Source organism: Corythoichthys intestinalis, chromosome 17 (genome assembly GCF_030265065.1).
Source record: "Corythoichthys intestinalis isolate RoL2023-P3 chromosome 17, ASM3026506v1, whole genome shotgun sequence".
Taxonomy (NCBI): Eukaryota; Metazoa; Chordata; class Actinopteri; order Syngnathiformes; family Syngnathidae; genus Corythoichthys; species Corythoichthys intestinalis.
The window spans coordinates 29473601-29487869 of record NC_080411.1 but is presented as its reverse complement, the minus strand read 5'-3'; the positions used below and the strand labels follow the sequence as shown (position 1 = coordinate 29487869).

Here is a 14269-nt window from a genome sequence, read left to right as displayed (position 1 = left end):
CACAGAAGAAAGGTAAACAAATGGTTTACTACGCTCAGTGTGGGAAAGCATTAGCATATTTGGCGGGCACGGGAGTTTGTGCTGGATCTTGGCGCCGAAACCGAGGGCAGGGATTGGTTTATGGCTCGCCAGCCTGAGCCCATTGTGTTGTCTGAAAGAAAGTTTCGGTTCACAGTAAGGCCTGGGGGAGAGGGAGGGGTTCTGAGCAGCATTGTTGTGGAGTGGTCCATTGGTAGTGTGGCGGGTGAAAAACTTTTTTACCAATCTTTGCCTTGAACAAAGTGTCTTTTGTTGGATTGCACCTGCAGGATTTTCAGGGAATCTGTGCCAGGTGGATATTGACGAATGTGCCAGTACCCCTTGTAAAAATGGAGCAAAGTGTACTGACGGACCCAATAAATACACCTGCGAATGTGCTGAAGGTACGTCATCTGGTTTTTGCTGTGTCCTTTGTGAAGTTTCTTGATTTTCCACTTGATCTAATCCTCCAGTTTCCTTTTGGTTACAGGTTACACAGGGCAGCACTGCGAGACCGACATCAATGAGTGCTACTCTGACCCCTGTCACTACGGCACCTGCAAGGACGGCTTGGCCTCTTTCACATGCTACTGCCGTCCGGGTTACACGGGCCGCCTGTGCGAGACCAATATCAACGAGTGTCTGAGCCAGCCTTGCAAGAATGGCGGTACTTGCCAGGATCGAGAGAACACTTATATCTGTTCCTGCCCCAAAGGCACGGCAGGTGAGACCTCATCGGGTGGAGAATGTTGATTATACAAACGAGGGTTGCTTAATTTTTTTCTTTACGGTCCAGGTTTCAACTGCGAAATCAACCTTGACGACTGTAAGAGCCACCCTTGTGACTACGGCAGGTGTATCGACAAGATCAACGGCTATGAATGCGCCTGTGAGCCAGGCTATACAGGTGAGCGTGGGTGGAGTTTGCAGGTGCAAGGGGTGGTCCCTCGAGCATAAGGAGGGGTGGACGAGACAGGTGGCTGGCGGGCCCGCTCTGATGGAACAATGGTGTCAGGTTGCCAGTGGGAAATGGGGTTTGTGTGGGGACGGCCTGAATGGAGCACTGTCCCCAACCTGATCCAAAACATACTTGAAAAGACTATGTAAGAAGAGCCTTTAATAGGAACAGGGAGTTTATTAACATTTCTTGTGTGATTGCACGGCATTCTTGTTAGGTTTCCTCCCCTTTTTGGCCCAACAGAACCGGTTCTGACTGGTAGTTTCTGTGCGATTATGCTAAAAGAGGGCAAGCCAGGACCAAGTGCGTGCGTGTGTGTGTATGTGCGCAGGCTGCTGTGCATCCTCCCTCCCCTTCGTCCACTCCGTCTTTTTGTGTCGATATGGGGAGAGCGGAGGGCACGGCGGGACGGAGACGCAAGGGGACAGAGGACTTATTGTAACTGATGATGAGGCGGTTGGGCCCCTCCCCTCCTGATTGATGAAGAGTAAGGGAGTCGGGTTAGCGGATTGGGAGGGGGGGGTTAATTGTTACTCGGCGGTGTGTGAAATGGGTCTGGCCTTCTGTCCTTGTAAACAAGACTTGTGAGGTTAGGTGTCCCTGGATTGGGGGTGGTGTGCATATGTGTGTGTGTGAGAATAGGGAGGGTAGTTACACTGGCCCCCTTCCCTTCCTGGAGCCACCTCCCCCTCCCAGAGCCCAAACGCTTCTTCTGGCTATTCAACAGGCTGCCATTCAGTCAATGGCGGCAAGGAAAAAAGGCCCCCAAGGGGCCACCAGGCTCAGCACTCACTGAGCTGCTCCTGCTCCTTTCAATTGAATGCTCAGGGAGTTTTTAGTGTTAGCCGTCTATTGTCCAAAAAGCCGCACTGTTCACCTCAATGGGGGGGCTCAAAGAATACCGCAGAGCAGAGCAAAGTGTCCAGCTGTGCTTTGTCAATGTGCAGAAATTTGTGTACAGGCATTTGCAGTGCAAAGATCCCACATTTTTACACCGAAACACATGTCCTGATGAAATCATCTCATCCTTTCAGGAACAATGTGCAACATCAACATTGACGATTGCGCCATCAATCCGTGTCACCACGGTGGCACGTGCGTGGACGGCATTAACGGCTTCACCTGCCTCTGTCCCGAGGGCTACGATGACGTTACATGCTTGTCCCAGGTGGATGAATGCGGCAGCAACCCCTGCATCCACGGCCGATGCCAGGACCTCGTCAACGGGTGAGCGGTAGCCTCGTGTCTCCGGTTAGCGCAAAGCCGTAATCGCGTGAAGAAAACGCTGACATTTTATTGTCATCGAAGGTATAAATGCACCTGTGACTCTGGCTGGAGCGGTCCAAATTGTGACATCAACAATAACGAGTGCGAGTCCAACCCGTGCATGAATGGAGGAACTTGTAAGGACATGACCAGCGGCTACCACTGTACATGCAGAGCTGGCTTCACAGGTCAGCCACACTGGCTTCACACTCCCATTTTTTAGTTCTCCTTTCCTGGCATCTAACCATATCTAAACCTGCCAACTTAGGACCAAACTGCCAAACTAACATCAATGAGTGCGCTTCCAACCCCTGCCTCAACCAGGGCACCTGCATGGATGACGTGGCAGGATACAAGTGCAACTGTCAGCTCCCGTACACCGGTACGACACGTAGACACTTGCTTTATTCGCTGACAGTTAAGAAGGCTGTCTTCCCTTTTTTTCCTTACAAAATACTTATCATGTGTTTTTTAAACAAACATTGTCCAAAAGACATTCTAGCAGGGATGCTTGTTTTGTTCTTCAGTGTGTGGAAAGATCAGCCCATCTGTGTTGGAGGGATAACATAGAATGTGTGTGTTTTCCTTGGGGGGGCCTGGGGGTAGTGTGCTGTAGTTACTAATATAAGCGAGAGAACTTGAGCTCGCTCCGCTCCACCATTCCCATTCCCGCCACATCCTGTTTCCTGTCTGTGATCGCACAATAACAGGAAACAGGAAAGCCCTTCCTATTTTGTTAAGTCGTCATGGAAATGGATAAGGAAGAGGGATGGAAACTCTTAGTTACCGGCTTCAGTGTTTGTGCTTTTGTTCCCAGGTGAAAACTGTGAGACTTTGCTGGCCCCCTGCAACTCGAGACCCTGCAAAAATGGTGGACTATGTAAAGAGTCTGAGGACTACCAGAGTTTCTCATGCAGCTGCCCTGGGGGATGGCAAGGTGTCTATTTTTGTCGTTTTCCAGACACGTGTTTGCTGTGCATCTAATGGTTCACGCAATTAACGGCACGCTTCTTTTGCATCAAGGTCAAACTTGCGAGATTGATATCAACGAATGTGTGAAAAGCCCGTGCCGCAATGGTGCCCAATGTCACAACACGATGGGAAGCTACCAGTGCAAGTGCCTGGCTGGGTACACTGGTCAAAAGTGTGAGACTGACATCGATGACTGCAAACCCAGTAAGGACCACATTTAAACTATCAAATCAAATTTGATAAATGTGTGGATTACAGCAATCACCACTTGGAAAGATTAGCATTATTATAATGTCCTTGCAAAAATATCCTGTTAGGGCACGTCTAGGAGAATGTGTTAGGCTTTTTTCATACACAAATATTAGCAATCCTCTGAGAGTGATTTAATATCATTTGATTTGAAACTTTCTAAAATTTGAAATTTCTTTGTAAAATATACAGTGTACATTAATTTTCATGTCAACCATTACCTTTTGCAGTGTTGCCTACAGATAAGAGTAGTGCTGCAACGATTAATCGATTAACTCGAGTATTTGAATAGAAAAAATTCTTCGAATTAAATTTTGTTGCTTCGAGTATTCGTTTAATGAAAGTGACGTTGTAATGGTTTATTTTGAAAGTGATGGCATTTAGTTTTATTGATTAGAGTGGATACACTGCCCTCTGGTCTGCGTCTTTTCACATGACTGAATCCAACTGCTCCCTGTTAAGACCAACATAAGCAAAGTTTTTGTTTGAGCTAATGTTTTTTAATGCATTCAGAATTGATTTTATAGGTATATTTAGCTGTTTTTTGTGGGAATATTGTATGTGTCTGAACTAGGGCTGTCAAACGATTAAAATTTTTAATCGAGTTAATTACAGCTTAAAAATTAATTGATCGCAATTCAAACCATGTATAAAATATGCCATATTTTCCTGTAAATTATTGTTGGAATGGAAAGACACAAGACAAGTTATAGAAATTTTATATTAAAACCCCTCTTAATGTTTTCATTTTATTAAAATTTGTAAAATTTTCAATCAATTAATAAACTAGTAGCTCGCCATTGTAATTACACCATGCTCACTCATTGTGCTCAAACCCGTAAAATCATTTGGACCCAAGCGCCAGCAGAGGGCGCCAAACACCAAAAAACAAGTAACAAGCGGACATTACACTGCTGTCATTTTAATCTGTTTGAGCGGGGGATGTGCATTAATTGTAGAGCTGTCCCGACTAGTCGACATAGTCGACGTCATCGATGACGTAAATCCGTCGACGAGCACAACATCCCGTCGACGGTTAATGAAGGGTTAAAAAAAATATGCGTGGAAAGTTCAGAATGTCGGATGCTCTGTATGCAAGCGGGGAAAGCGGCACAAAGCCAAAAAAAAGCGCACCAGAGTGTCCAAAACATTGACTTATTTCAAAGAAACAACGGAGGGTACACTCTTCTGTCCTGTCTCTTCAATGCCAAGCTTGGCTGCACGTCGGCCGTGAATAAACACCTCAAGCGCCGTCACCGTTTGTAATTTTTTTTTTTTTTTTCATTTTTTGTACACCAGAGGGTGCTGTCGCCTTACTGAATAATAATGTTTCATTGACAATGGGCCTATAAGTGCTATTAGTATTGTCCTTAATGCTAACTGAAAGGTTTATTTCATGTTATGGTTTATTTTATGGTATAGAAAATTATATAAGGTTAAAAGGTCATAAATATATACAGTATATACAGTGATTGCACTCAAGGGAGAGATTGTCAATGATAAGGTAATAAATTAAGGTAAAGGCAATTCATTGATATATAAATAAGGTTTAAAAGGAAAAAGGTGAAAAGTTTTTGTTAATTTCTAATTGTGTTGTTTCATTTGTGTGCACCATAGCTTTTACGGTGTGATTACATCAAGGATGGAATAAAAGTTGTAAACCATCAGTTTAAGAGACCACCTTTTCAATCGGGATGCTACACTAGTTAATTCTATCAGCATTTGAACTCATTGTTTATTTGTGATTTATTATTATTTATGTGTTTATTTGTACTTTAATAAATAATTTAAGTGTTCCCATGTTTTTTGTGAATTGATAAGCGTCAACAAAAATTTCATTGCTAAATTAGTAGACAAAAACTTTTTTTTTTTTTTTTTTTAATTATTAGATTAGTCGACTAATCGTAAAAATAGTCGGCTGACTAATCGGGAGAAAATTAGTCGTTTGGGACAGCCCTAGTTAATTGCGTCAAATATTTTAACGTGATTAATTTTAAAAAATTAATTATCGCCCGTTAACGCGCTAATTTGGACAGCCCTAGTCTGAACCATTTGTTAAGACCATTGTTAAAAAAAAAAAAAAAAAAAAAACTCTAGCATTTTATAGCATTTAAGCTAGTGGACTTTTTCAATGTAAGTTAGCCAATTGTTTTTTTGTTGTTGTACATGGATCCTCATTTAAAAAAAAAAAAAAAACGTTTGAGGCTCAGCTCAGGTATTTTAATTTTTCATGTTCCTTATCCGATTATTCGAACTAAGTAGTCCATTGATTAATCGACTACTAAAATATTCGATAGCTGCAGCCCTAGATAAGAATTTAATTCATGCTTACATACGTGTAACATAAAACACTAGTACAGTGGTACCTCTACATACAAAGTTAATTCGTTCCAGGACCTTGTTTGTAAGTCAAATGGTCGTATGTCGAGCAGGATTTTCTCATAAGAATACATTATAATTCCATTAATTCGTGCCACAGCCCAAAAACCTACACTAAATCCTTAATAAATACTGCTGGTACCATTACAAATGGCAATTACACATAGCAAAACAAATACATCATAAATAAAAAATCGGAATAATAATATGATAATAGTTCCTGTAATTATGTAATGAATCGGGTTCTAATGTGGCGGGCGTGTTTTGCGTGCTGTATCTGAACGCACCGCGTGGCTGACGTGACAGAGAAAGATGCGGTAGAGATTTTACTTTCTCTTTTAATGTTTTGTTGTTGGTGTCATCTGCGGCAGACAGTAGGCGTGTTGTGTTGCACAAGTTCTGAAATAAATGATTAAAAACCTGACGAAGCTGGCGATTTCTTTGGCGATGTTACCACAATAATAATTGTCACCTTAACTTATAAAAAATGGCGAACTTCATTTTAATGGTAAGTGTCTTTTTCCTTTTGTCAACACCTGCACTAGCCTTCTTGGAAACCGTGTTGATTTCCCTCACAAGAAAATCCGCCGTGCGCTGTCTTGCGGCAAAACAAAGAAACTGCGGCGCTATCATTAATAGTTTTTATGACAGATGTCGAAAAGACTGTGTGTCGAAAAGATCGTATGTCAAGTTACCACTGTATTTCAACCCATCTCTCAAATAATACATGGAAATAAACATTTATACAACATTTTAAAGTTTTTGTAAGTATTTCATGAGATGAACATTAATGTTGCCGCCAAAATTACTTTAAGCAAGAGTGTTGTACAGGCTATAGTTTGCAATCATAGTGTTGAGAGTTTTACTTTTTAAAGTTAGGGATGTCCCGAGCCAGGTTTTTGTACTTCCGATCCGATACCGATATTGTTTTGCACTTCCGATCCAATACCAATACTAGTCGATTCTGATACCGGCCTATCTGAGCATGTATTTAAGTTTAAAGTTATTTAGCCTCCTTACTTATTTGTCAGACTCATGTTGAAAAGGGTTTCAGTACTCTTGATAACAACTAGCCAGCTGAATTAGGCGAGTTTGAATAACACACAATGGTTGGTAACAAGAAACTGACCTGTTTACTCAGTGATTAACACAAAACATTATAAATAACAAACAGAAATGGCATAGTCAGTCAGTAAAACGTGTAAATAATATTGTAAACTGTCTTAAAAAAGCAAAACACACAAACAACCTCAGTGGAAAATCCCACAAACCCCCGAAGTTATTAGCTGCTTTTAATGTTTTAATGTATGTTTTAATGTAAAAAATGTACAAAAAGCCTCTGAGGCTTTAATAAACGACTAATTCAGTATCAAGTTAACAAGTTAACCATTCTGTATCAGCAGCTTTAAACTACATTCAATTAATTTAATGTTGCGAATCAACTGTTAAAGTTCCATAATTTCCCTTCTGTCTACTTTCAACATGTGAAAGTTTTAAAACTGTTTTGAAGATAGATTCAAGTCAAGATTTTGCTGATTTAGTATTTTTATGCTGTAAAATGCGGACCAGATTTTAGGGAAACCAAAGCAAAAACTGGAATTGATTATGTAAATTGGTGCACTGGAAAACCCGGACCGGAACCCCCCCCACCACCACCCAAAAAAAAAAAAAAACTGGATCGGGAGTCTGGATCGGTATTGTTCCGTGTCGGCCAATCCGATACCGATGCACATTTTTTCGCGCATATCGGCGGTTGATCCGATCCAAATATTGGATCGGGACAACCTTATTGAGAGTGCCTTATTATATTTTAATATTATTTCTCTTGTTTGCCTTGAATCATCTGAATATTATGAGAATGTGTGTTAATGGAAAAGTATAATCTGGTAAGGCTCAAACATCCTTTTGCTCTGCTTTTCAGATCCATGCAGCAATGGCGGTCTGTGCCATGACAGCGTCAACACTTTTACATGTACCTGCCTGCCCGGCTTTCGTGGCGGCAGATGCGAGCAGGACATTAACGAGTGTGAGAGTAACCCATGTAAGAATGCTGCCAACTGCACCGACTGTGTCAACAGCTACACGTGCACCTGCCCACCTGGTTTCAGCGGCATCAACTGTGAGATCAATACTAATGACTGCACCGACAGGTAGTACTCACAACATTGCTGTAAACTCCGAACGTGTGGGAGATGTTACAACTAACTCTGTTGTGTTTCATTAGCTCCTGCTTCAACGGTGGCACCTGTGCTGATGGTATCAATGCTTTTACTTGCCTGTGCCTGCCTGGATTTACCGGCAGCTATTGTCAATATGACATCAACGAGTGTGACTCCAGACCGTGCCTCAATGGGGGCACGTGTCTAGACAGTTTCGGGATGTACAAGTGCACCTGCCCCCCAGGCTACACGGGAATCAATTGCCAGGTAATGGGAGTGCTCTTCAGTGCAGGCTTCTTCATCATCTTATGGTAGTTTGAAGTTAACATTTCTTTTTTGTTAGAATCTCATACGCTGGTGTGATTCGTTCCCCTGTAAAAACGGGGGCACGTGCTGGCAAAAGGGGGCCTCATACACCTGCCAGTGTCAAACTGGATGGACTGGCCTCTACTGTGACATTCCGAGTGTGTCCTGTGAAGTCGCAGCCAAACAGCAAGGTAGTCATTACTCGGTACTTGCCTTGAAATAGGGGTGACATGATTTAAGAGTTTTTTTGCGATACAAACTCTCGTTATAATTGACCTGGAACCTACATGGAATGTGTCTTTTCTGGCAAACCATTTTCAGATATGACAGAGAGCCACTATGCTCATTAGGTGTAGAATCTAAAGCAGACTGAACTATGACACGTTCTCTTTAATAATGTTTATTGGGATTTGAACTCCGGTGCAAAGGAACCATAGTTGATGTATGTTTATGGAGGAAAAAATGTGGGGGAAAAATGGCTCCAAGGGGCTTTTAATGCACAATCAAAGTTGACATTTACTGTCAAACACAGACATAGACAAGAAACAAACATTTTGTATTTAAAACTACCACTTAGGCCTTTTAATCTGTTGGCTAAATACTAATGCTAACACTTATAACGTGTCGCAGCACAACACAATGCAAAAAATATTTCGTGCTCATTATTGAATGTTTGGTTAATGTAAAATATTAAAGCATGCTATTTTTTTTCCCTCTAAAACAGGGGTCCCCAAACTCTTTCCTTGTGAGGGTCACATAACTTTTCCCTTCTCTGATGTGGGGCTGGGGTCAGTTTGTAACAGAAAAAGTGGGACGATAGCAGGTGTGTCTAAATGTAAAAATTTATTGTTTTTCAGAAAGCCACAATCAAATAACCCTTTCTGGATTCTTCACAGAACAAACGTAAATAAAATAAAAATAATATAATATAAAAATAATAACACTATTAATTAAATAGATAATAACCAAATAACCCTCTCTGAGTTCTTCACAGAAAAAGGCCAGGAAATAAATAACACTATTGAGAGAGGGAAAAAAAATTTTTTTTTTAAAAATGTTCTCTGGTATTGTTCAGGGGGCCGGACCAAATGTGGAGGCAGGGCCCGCGGGACGTAGTTTGGGGACCCCTGCTCTAAAACAACACAATACAAAAAGTTTTTAGAGATATACGTATGTATACGAATGTTAGTGTTACGACCTTGGTCACGGAACGACTATGATTCTTCAGTCAAGGCATCAGTCTACTCATTGTAGAATTGTTCCATGTCAAAACAAAAGACTATTAGGTAACCACAATTCTTGGCTCTTAGGTGTAGAATTGGCTCACCTGTGCAGGAATTCTGGCCAGTGTCTTGATGCCGGAAGCACACATTACTGCCGCTGCCAGGCAGGCTACACTGGCAGCTACTGCCAGGAGCAAGTGGACGAGTGTTCCCCTAATCCATGCCAGAACGGTGCCACGTGCACCGATTATCTTGGAGGCTACAGTTGCGAAGTACGTGATGGCATTTAAGTTGAAGCATAAAGTACAACATTGTTTCAGGCTACAAATTCTCATATTTGTCTTAACTCCAGTGTCTCCCTGGCTACCATGGAGTAAACTGCTCCAAGGAGATCAATGAATGCCAGTCTCAGCCCTGTCAGAATGGAGGGACTTGCATTGATCTCATCAACACGTACAAGTGCTCCTGTCCCAGAGGAACCCAAGGTACATACTATAATTGCACTCCAGAGTTCCCAAAACAAAGAAATCAGGCCATAGCCTTCACCTGACACTTGCTTCCTGTCAGGTGTCCACTGTGAGATTAATCTGGACGACTGCAACCCGTTCAACGACCCGCTGACCCACGAGCCCAAATGCTTCAACAACGGCAAATGCGTGGATCGCATTGGCGGCTATCAGTGTGTGTGCCCGGCGGGTTACGTGGGTGAGCGCTGCGAAGGCGACGTCAACGAGTGCTTGTCGGATCCTTGTGATCCCAGAGGCTCCTACAACTGCATCCAGCTCACCAATAGTTACCGCTGCGAATGCCGCACCGGATATACAGGTACAGACTGTACATCCTGATATGTGACATGACAGCAGGATGAGTGTGTTATTGGTGATTAACACATGTTTTTAAAAAAATCTATTTAACAGGGCAGCGTTGTGACAAAGTGTTTGATGGCTGCAAAGGAAAACCTTGCAGAAACGGAGGTACCTGCGCAGTTGCTAGTAACACGCCTCATGGCTTCATCTGCAAGTGCCCACCGGTGAGTTCAGCACTCTAAAAGAACCTTCAATCACCTACACGCTTTTTAACTTAAAGGGAACCACGGATAGAAAGACTTAGGGGCAGTTTACATGGCGACTCTGCGACACAAAGACGCAATGACTGAGTAGCAGACTCGGCACGCGTGCATATGGTGTCGGCGAAGACGAAAAATCCTGAATCCTGCCTCCAAAGTGGAAGAATCCGATTGCGGGGGTTGAGGGGAGCTTCCTCGGCATGCATATCAAAGGCCCTCGCGGCGCGAGACCGCGCCGTTAATGTCAGCACTCGTACACATCACATTGGGCGTGCGCAGCGGTGCTACTAAACATTAAAAACAGCAAATATGGCGGAATGTCGGCTATAATTTACTGTTTTAATAATATTTCTAAATTAAAAATGTTGAATGTTTCAATTTTGGTGCCTTTTAGAACATAAAAGAAAATGACATTGCTTTGACTGGGCGGGCATATTTTTTTCCGGGCTGAGGGAGCTTGGTGGGATCAAAGTGCATCATTCTCTGTCGCCCTGTAAATCTGCACTGCCCCCTAGGGCCTGGCATGAATACTACAACGTTTTCATGCGTAATTGCGACATTGTTCAAATGGAGACGGAAATGCAAATTTGAAATTTTTCGTGTTCTCGGACAGTCACCATGTAAACGGCCCCTTACTTCTTAAAAGATAAATGTTATGATAAGTTAAAATAATTTGATATTAAGACCCCTCTTCATGTTTTCGTTTTTATACAATTTGTATTAGATCGCCATTGTTCTTGATGTCGCAGGGCGGTGACGTCAATGGGTTATGCTGCCAGGCATCATGAGAATGACTTTAGCGACATAAACATGCCCTCTGTTCAGCCCTTTCAATTTGAACCTGAGAGGAACATTAATGAGCATAACATCAATGTCAATATTTCACAAAACGAGCAGCAAAAGCAAAACAAACAGGAAAGACTGGATGAGATGAGACGAAAGTAGGACCCAAGCGGTGTTCTGCTAAAATGTGCCACACCAGCAAAACGTCCTACAAGAGGAAAATTTGATACCCAAAGTACTACCGTGCGCTTTCAGCTTGTTTTGTTTAGTTGCATACAGACAGAACTTACTAAAGATGCCTTAAGAAAATACTAAAATGTAGTCATATCAAAGGGGTGGTTTAAATACACAGCCTGACTAATAATCTGCTTTAAAGGTGCCACAAGAAAAAATACAATGCTTACAGGTATGAGAGGGAAACACATGCACAAAGTATTTTGAGGCAATTAAAAGGTAATAAAAGACTCCATGAAAACACAAATAGTAAGACTTGCCGCTTTTAACCTATGTGTGCATGAGTGTGGACGTCTCGCCGCGTAGGAGGAATTGCAGAATACTGGTAGTGTTCGTCAAATTACGTCATCACCGGGAGCGTCCATTGTGCGCATAAGACATAGCGCCCTCCATTGGTCAGAACGTGGACTAAATACAGTGGTACCTCTACATACGATCGCTTCGACACACGAACTTTTCGACATCCGACGTAAAATTTGACTCGCCATTTGTTTCTACATCCGACGACATGCTCGAAATACGACGACAATGGCAGCACCGCAGACGAATGCACGGCGGATTTTCTTGTGTGACAAATCAACACAGGTTTCAGAAAAGGTTGGTACAGGTGGTGAAACAAGGAAAAAGTTGACGCTTACCTTCTAAATGAAGATGCAAATGACAGAAAAATAAGAGCGTAGGGTGGGCATCCGTGAAATGGCTCAACAATACATCTCCACGGTCCTCCTCCGACCATCGTTCGCCAGTCTTTATAAGTTAAGCTGACAATTCTTATTGTGGTAACATCTCCAGAGAAATCGCCAGCTTCGCCACGTTTTCATCATTTCTTTCACAACTTATTCAACACAAAACGCCTGCTGTCTGCCGCAATTGACGATGTTCTCAAGAAAGCATTGAAAGCGAAAGTAAACTTTCACCCGCTCCCCTCCCTCTTTGTCACGTCAGCGCCGCGGTGCCTTCAGGTACAGAAAAAAACGTCCGCCTTATTAGAACCCGTTTCGTTACACTATTACAGGAATTATTATTATTATTATATTATTAATCCGATTTTTATTTATTATTTATTTGTTTTGCTATGTGTAATTGCCATTTGTAATAGTACCAGCAGTATTTTTTAAGGATTTAGTGCAGGTTTTTTGGCTGTGGAACGAATTAATGGAATTATAATGTATTCCTATGGGAAAATCCTGCTCGACATACGACCATTTCGACTTACAAACAAGCTCCTGGAACGGATTAACTTCGTATGTAGAGGTACCACTGTATTATAGATTTTTAAATCAATTGCAATGTTTTACGTGTTTCTCATATTATAACATATTTTAGTAAAAGAGAACAAGTGTGGCTTATTAGAGCCTATAAGTCTTAGGTTCCCTTTAAAACCCAGTTCTTTTTAGATTTAGATTTGATAAGCAGTATCGATAAATCATCCGGAATCGCTTCTCATCAATTCATATTTTATTTTGATGATACAGATGATGACTCATGTCTATCTCTTCATGTTAGGGCTTTACTGGATCCTCCTGTGAGTATGATTCTCGCTCATGTGGGAATCTAAACTGCAAGAACGGGGGCACCTGCGTATCAGGTCACTTAGGCCCACGCTGCCTGTGTCCTCCTGCTTTCATCGGACCCGAGTGCCTGACCCCGACTGACAGCCTCTGTGTCTCCAACCCGTGCTACAACGGCGGCACTTGCCAAATCACCCCAGACGCACCGTACTTCCAGTGCAGCTGTCCCAGCAATTTCAATGGCCTGCTGTGCCACATCTTGGACTACTCCTTCATCGGTGGCTTCGGCCGTGACATTACACCCCCTCCAGAAGTGGAGGTGAGCTGTGAGAACCCCCAATGCGACGAGTGGGCCGGCAACCACATCTGCGACTCGCTGTGCAACAACCATGCCTGTGGCTGGGACGGAGGAGACTGCTCCCTGAATTTCGACGATCCATGGCAAAACTGCTCGGCAGCTTTACAATGCTGGCGCTACTTCAATGACGGAAAGTGCGATGGCCAGTGTAACAGCCCCGGATGTCTCTACGATGGATTTGACTGCCAAGGACAGGAAGGACAGTGCAAGTAAGTCTAGAAATGTGACTACAATTTGTGTATGTGCCGATAGCGCAGGTTTCAAACCCAAGGCAAGATTCGGTCAGGCATATTATTTTTTGGGGCCTGTGAAAGTAAATCATGTGTGTGGACTTCATGATTCTCGCCAAAGTAAAACTCAAATAACGTTTCTGCAGTCCTCAATGAAAGATGGAGGACTACAAAAATCAGAGTATATTTGGTATATAAAATAAATGAATAGACATTTCATTAAAAAAAAATAAAAAAGAGAATATTTCCTGTTTTTCCCTTGTAATTTGAAATAAAAGAAGAAAAATGTAAACATACAGTATATTCTCTATCAAGAGGCTCAGAAAGAGAATTTCAAAAATTTCGACGACAACTCATTTGTTATCAATTAGATGTTGAGTAGTCGATTAACTAAGTCGGCCCTATTTGCCAGACCCTCTGATCGAAACCATAACAACATGGCCAGCGACAAAGATGAGTTTGACAGGGCTACAATGAGTAATCAAATAGAATAGAATAGAATAGAATAAAATAGCCCTTCAATTTACAGTTGGACAATGAAATTGTGGAGCATCTTA

The 14269-nt window shown here is 42.3% G+C and overlaps 1 protein-coding gene across 1 annotated transcript in view; it reads left to right on the top strand.

The window, feature by feature from the left end:
• LOC130906018 (neurogenic locus notch homolog protein 1-like) overlaps positions 1–14269 on the top strand; it is a 50237-nt gene that overhangs the window by 22892 nt on the left and 13076 nt on the right. Inside the window, exons 10-25 of the mRNA XM_057819882.1 lie at positions 309–422; positions 509–742; positions 815–925; positions 2011–2203; positions 2285–2430; positions 2511–2624; positions 3060–3179; positions 3266–3418; positions 7764–7992; positions 8067–8268; positions 8345–8498; positions 9618–9802; positions 9883–10015; positions 10098–10355; positions 10448–10560; positions 13120–13691. Coding sequence (XP_057675865.1) covers positions 309–422; positions 509–742; positions 815–925; positions 2011–2203; positions 2285–2430; positions 2511–2624; positions 3060–3179; positions 3266–3418; positions 7764–7992; positions 8067–8268; positions 8345–8498; positions 9618–9802; positions 9883–10015; positions 10098–10355; positions 10448–10560; positions 13120–13691 — 3031 coding nt within the window. The remainder of the gene's footprint in view (positions 1–308; positions 423–508; positions 743–814; positions 926–2010; positions 2204–2284; positions 2431–2510; positions 2625–3059; positions 3180–3265; positions 3419–7763; positions 7993–8066; positions 8269–8344; positions 8499–9617; positions 9803–9882; positions 10016–10097; positions 10356–10447; positions 10561–13119; positions 13692–14269) is intronic.